The 6,173-nt window shown below is 64.4% G+C and overlaps 1 protein-coding gene across 1 annotated transcript; it reads left to right on the top strand.

Moving 5' to 3' along the window:
• Positions 1-923: 923 nt before the first annotated feature.
• On the top strand, positions 924-6,173 carry LOC137203574 (RIMS-binding protein 3C-like). The gene has a single exon (XM_067700001.1). It carries the CDS (start codon positions 924-926, stop codon positions 6,045-6,047), a length of 5,124 nt encoding a protein of 1,707 aa, XP_067556102.1. The 3' UTR covers positions 6,048-6,173.

Raw genomic sequence — 6,173 nt, 5'->3', positions numbered from 1 at the left:
CAGATATGAAATGTAAGGCTCCCCACTGAGAGAAAGACTGGGTAGGGGTCCTCCCACCTGCGACCCTGAGATTGACCAGATGGCATCAGAGTGCCCATGGAATCTGGAGGTATAATTTTGCAGGTTTGAATTCCAACTTAGCTACTTCTGGGCCATGTGACTGTGGGGAGGCCCTTATCTCTCTGAGCGTCCTTGCGGGATGATTGTGAAAATGAACCAAGTAATCACAGGCCAGGGCTATGGTCCTCGAAGGAACACTTGTCCCCTGTCTCGGCTGGCACCATGCCCAGGTCATGGACTTGAGACTTCTCTGTAAAATGGGTATAGGAGGTTTAAACAGTCCTTGGAAGGGGTCCTTGGATGGGTAGGCACAGTGGAGATGCAGGAGCCAGATGCCCCCTCCTCTGGGTGAGCCCAGGGCACACCCCCAAGTTTGGGCATATCCTGTTGCAGTTTCCAGCCACCACACCACCTGAATCCATTGGTGATCTTGAGCCAAACACTGAGCCCCCTTTCTCTATGCCCAGAGAAGCAGCTCAGGCTTCCCACGGGTTCCTTGGCCTGAAAGGGATTGTCCAGTGCCTGGAAGAGGGCCGGGGTGGGTCGTAAGAGATATAGTGCCAGGATCAGGGAGAGGCCTGGGGCCAGCGAGACTCGTGGGCATCCTGGGAAGGACAGGAGCTGTGTCTAGCCTGGGTATCTAGAGCCCAGCGCCAACATAGGCAGCCGGGAGAGGAGCACGGGGTAGCCGCACCCACTGCAGAGGGTGGGAGAACGCGCCCAGAGGCGGAAGGGGCGCGCGGGAACCCTCAGGGACCCCGGAAGGGGCGCGCGGGACGGTTGACCGCGGCCAGGGCAGCGGCCGTTGGCGAGCGGCGGCCTGGGCCAAGAGAGGTCAGGCGTCTTGCCTGGCCGCGACCACCATGACCAAGGACTCGCCCAGCCCTTCTGGCGGCGGCCGCGTGACACCCAAGAAGCCGGCTACTCCGGGCCCGGCGGCGGCGGCGCTGGAGGAGCAGAGGCGTGAGCTGGAGAAGCTGCGGGCCGAGCTGGAGAAGCTGCGGGCCGAGCTGGAGGCGGAGCGGGCGCGCGGGCGGGAGGAGCGGCGGCGCTTCGCTGCCCAAGCGCGGCAGCAGCGGGAGGAGGCCGAGCAGGAACGGCAACAGCTGGTTGATCACCTGCGCTCCAAGTGGGAGGCGCAGCGCAGCCGGGAGCTGCGGCAGCTGCAGGAGGAGGTGCTGCGGGAGCGCGAAGCCGAGATCCGGCAGCTGCTGCGCTGGAAGGAGGCCGAGATGCGACAGCTGCAGCAGCTGCTGCACCGCGAGCGCGATGGCGTGGTGCGCGAGGCCCGGGAGCTGCAGCGCCAGCTGGCAGAGGAGCTGATGAACCGCGGCTACTGCGGCCGTGCGGGGGCGCCCGAAGAGGCCGCAGCGCAGTGCCGCTGTCGCCTGCAGGAAGTGCTGGCGCAGCTCCGCTGGGAAACGAACGGAGAGCAGGCCTCGCGCATCCGCCACCTGCAGGCGGCACTCGACGTGGAGCGCCAGCTCTTCCTCAAGTACATTCTGGAACACTTCCGCTGGCACCCCGCCTTGTCCGGCACCCCCGACCCCCAGGCCGCGCATTCTTCAGAAGAGCCACCTCCTGAGGCCGCCGCCAAGTCCTCATGTCGACTAGAACCCCTTGACGGCCTGAGCGCGGGCGCCCGCGCGCGCTCCCGCTCCCTCGACCGGGTGCCCGCGGCGTGCTCCAACTCCCCGGACAGCGTGCTCCCCGCGCGCGCCAGCTCCCTCGATTCCTTGGCACCAGCGCGTTCCCTCTCGCTCGACAGCACCCTGAGTCGCCCCAAGGCCCCCGAATCCTCCTCTCCAGACGCCTCCATCCCGGGGTCCCTGAGCCCCCCGCCGCCACTATCGGAGCGCAGGAGACCTAGCGACCCGCGAGGAGGGGAAGAGTCCGGGAGTCAGCCCTGCGAAGCCTTGAACCCCCTGCCGCCGGGCCCGGACTACAGCGAGCTGCTGAAGCAGAACTTGGAGCTGTCCGAGGCGCTGCAGGTCCTGGCGCGCCGCTGCTCCGGCCTGCGCGAAGAGAACCTGCAGCTGCGGCGCGCGGGCTTCTCCGACAAGGCGGACAAGAAGGTGAAGCGGCTCAAGGTGAAGCATGCCGAGCTGACCGACCTCGCGCGGCGCCTGGAGGACCGGGCCCACAAGCTGCAGGAGACCAACCAGCGTGCTGTGAGCGCGCCTGTGCCCGGCGAGAGCCGCGCGGGCCTGGAGCTGTGCCAGGCCTTCGCCCGCCAGCGTGCGCGGGACTTGTCGGAGCAGGCTAGCGTGCTGCTGGACAAGGACAAGCAGATCGAAGAGCTGCGGCAGGAGTGCCACCTACTGCAGGCGCGCATCGCCTCGGGACTCAGCAGCGCCCCGCTCGCTGCGGGGGGCGCCGCCTGCGCCCAGTGGCTCAACGTCAGAGACCTGGACCGGCTGCAACGCGAGTCCCAGCGGGAGGTGCTGCGCCTGCAGAGGCAGTTGACCCTGCAGCAGGCCACCAGCAGCGCCCGGGCGGAGGCGGGCGGCCAGAGCGCGCCATGCGAGGAGGCGCGGAGCCAAGTACAGGCACTGGAGCGCGAGCTGAGCGCGCAGCGGCGAGAGTGCGCGGAGCTGGGCGCGCAGGCGGCGGCGGCGCGGCGACGCGGCGAGAAGGCCGAGGCGAGGCTGCAGGCGGCGCTCCGCGAAGGCGCCTGGCTGGCGAAGGAGAACGCGCGGCTGCAGGCCCAGGCCGACTGGATGGGAAAGGTGGCGGCCGAGAACAAAGACGTGCGCGGGCAGCTGGGCCTCGCGTGCCGGGAGCGCAACGCCGCCGGCTTGCTGGCGAGGCAGCTGTTGCAGCAGGCGGCACGAGGGCAGGACAGGCAGCAACAGCTGCTGCACGACCAGCAGAAGGCCCTGTGTGATCTCCAGACGGCCTGGGAGGAGATGCGGGCACTGCAGTGTCAGCCTGGTCACCCTCCCCAGGAACCCCGCGAGGCCCCGCCAGCCCCGGAGTCCCAAGTGAGAAGCAGTGGAAGAACCAAGTTGCAGCTAGGGCCTGAGGACCAAGCATCGTCTCAGCCTAGCAGAGCCAAACAGGAGAAGGAAGACTTCCTGCTGGAGAACACAGTTGCCCTCGGGGAGGCAACCAGTGCCCCCAAAGTGCCAGACAGAGTCCCAAGCAGCCGACCTCTGGACTCCAGGCCCCAGGCCAAGAAAACCAGCTCCCAGTCGAACTCCTCCTCTGAGGTGGAGTCCATGTGGGCCCCTGTGCCATCCTGCCCTACTCTGGACGTGGATACAGCCAGCGAGGTGGAAGATCTGGAGCCCTATAGCGTGTCCTCAACCCTGGAAGTGGGGGGTTCGGAGGCCCCCACCACCCCCAAGCTCAAGATCTTTCTGGCTCGGTATAGCTACAACCCATTTGAAGGGCCCAACAAGCACCCCGAGAGCGAACTGCTGCTCACTGCTGGGGATTACGTGTATGTCTTTGGGGACATGGATGAGGACGGCTTCTACAAAGGGGAGCTTGAGGACGGCCGGCAGGGGCTGGTGCAGTCCAACCTGGTGGAGCAGATTTCAGATAGTGACATCCTGGGCTGCCTGCCCCATGAGTTCCCTGACCTTGGCCCCACTCGACTCCCGGCTGGGCAGGGCAAAGCTTCGAAGGAAGACACTGGTCACAGCTTAGTACCTGGGAAAGCCCAGGGGACAGTGGACAGGGGGCCACACGCGACAACGGTGAGGGTGGGCTCCAAGACCGAAGTGGCAATAGAAATCTCAGATGCCAAGATGGAAGATGGCCGGCTGGGCTCTCAGCAGAGCATGGGCAAGCAGGGCTTCTCCAGACCTCTTCTGGGGACCAACAGTGTCTTTTGTGTGGCCCCTACGCAACTTTACCTGAAGAGTGTTGCAGCCACGTCGGCCGAGATCACCTGGGTTGGCAGCAGCCACCCCCACATGGTGTACCTGGATGACCTGGAGTGTGCCCTGACCCTAGCGGGCGTGAGCTGCTACACCTTCCACCACCTGCATCCCGGCACGAGGTACCAGGTGAGGGTGGAGGTGCACCCACCGTGGGACTCGCTGCCGGAGCGCTGGGAAACAATGTCCTCAACCATCACCTTCAACACACCCTTGGCGGGCCCCCCTGACCCTCCACTGGACGTGCTGGTGGAGCACCATGCCTCACCGGGCCTCCTGGTGGTCAGCTGGCTCCCCGTGACCATCGACTCAGCTGGGTCCTCCAACGGAGTCCAGGTCACCGGCTATGCTGTGTATGCCGATGGACTCAAGGTGGCAGAGGTGGCCGATGCCACCGCCGGGAGCATCCTGTTGGAATTTTCCCAGCTCCAGCTGCCACCGATGTGCCAGAATATCTCGGTGAGAACCATGTCCTTCTGTGGAGAATCCGTGGATTCAGTGCCGGCTCAGATCCCTCACAACTGCGTCACCTGTCTCCGATTGCCAGAGATGTCTCCCTTTAGCTGCACCTGTGGGGACCCGTCCACTGGCAGAATGACCTTCCCCATCTGCCCTCAGAGGCTGGTGCTGACTCCCCCGAGGGCCAAGGCCAGTCCCCACAGCCCCGGAAGCTGCGGGGAGCCCCAGGCCAAGTTTCTAGAAGCATTCCCTGAAGAACCCCCAAGGAGGCAGTCCCTGAAGCCCAGACTGAGTTCAGACGGAGAATTTCCAAGTGCAGGGTCAGACAGCCAAGCCCAGAGGCCCACAGAGGCCCGGGAGCTCTCCAGAAAGGACCAGCTCTTCCAGAAGAGTCCCCGGAACCACAGGCCACCTCTGCCCCAGGGCCAGTCTCGGGGGGAAGAGGACCAGTACCGGCACATGGGCACCAGCCAAAGCCCTGCTGCAGGAGTCATCTGTCGGTCCCCTGAGTGTGGACCCAGGAAAGAGCCATGTCAGGAGAAGGCTGCCCTTGAGAAGGTCCTCAGACAAAAGCAAAATGCTCCAGCATTCACCCCTCCCCAGCTGGGCACCAGCCAGCGATACGTGTCTGACTTCTGTGACATTCTGCAGGAGGAGGCAGGGCGCTTCGGTCTATGGGGCAGAGAGGGGCGAGAGCAGAGGAAGGAGCTCAGGAGACAGAGCAGGCCAGGTCAGGCTCTGGGGGGCAAGAGAGAGGGCTGGTTCCAGGAGCCCAGCTTGGCACTGTGTCCCGCTCCATCCAGCAGGGTCATCAGGATGTCCAGGGGTGGCGACCCACCGCTGGGAACGAGGGTAGACCCTCCAGCCAAGCTCTTTGTGGCCCTCTCTGATTACATCCCCCTGGTGATGTCTGCCACCCCCGAGGCTGCAGAGGAGGAGCTGACCTTCCGGAAAGGGCAGTTGCTGAGAGTGTGGGGCCCTCAGGACACCCACGGCTTCTATCGTGGCGAACACGATGGGCAAGTGGGCAACATCCCCAGGCACCTGGTGGACAAGGTGGACACGGGCACGGAGTGGACTGCTGGGAGGTGGCATTTGCTGGGGCAAGGGTACCTGCCCTCCGTGGCCCACCTCGATGACTTTGGGGGGCTTGGAGGCCCCCAGGGCTCCTTCCCCCTGCCGCAGGGGAGCCCCAGAAGGCCCTCACTGTGGACTCCAAAGACCATGGTGGCGGCTCTGGACTATGACCCCAGGGATGGGCCGGCAGGGGGCCTGGTGAAGGGCAAGATGTCACTGAGGGTGGGGGATGTGGTCACTGTCTATGGGCCTGCAGATGACAAGGGATTCTACTATGGGGAGTCGGGTGGCCACAGAGGCCTGGTCTCAGTCCACCTGCTGGATCACATGTCCCTCCAGGGAGAGCGAGTGCAGCTCCCTGCTCTAGCCACCTGCGCCCCACATGCGGACCCACCACCAAGCCCTCCTCACTTTGTGTGCAGCGCCTGCTCCATGCACCAATGCTCGGAACACTCGGCCATCCCAGTCCTCCTGGCCTCGAGGCCAGCAGGGCTTAGGTCTGAATGGACCTGTTTCCAGAAGAAAGCAGAGCGAGTAGCCCCCGAGAGGCTGACAGGCTGGTAACCAGCAGGTTTTGGGAGAAGTGCCTTTTTCTGCTCCATCACCAGTACGCGTTTTCTTTAGGAGTTTAGCCTTACTCACCCATTGCCTTGTATGAACGTCTCAAGAAAAGCCTGCTTCTTAAATAAA

The sequence above is a fragment of the Pseudorca crassidens genome, chromosome 12, assembly GCF_039906515.1.
Source record: "Pseudorca crassidens isolate mPseCra1 chromosome 12, mPseCra1.hap1, whole genome shotgun sequence".
NCBI classification, from domain to species: domain Eukaryota; kingdom Metazoa; phylum Chordata; class Mammalia; order Artiodactyla; family Delphinidae; genus Pseudorca; species Pseudorca crassidens.
This window is presented reverse-complemented; position numbering and strand designations above follow the sequence as displayed.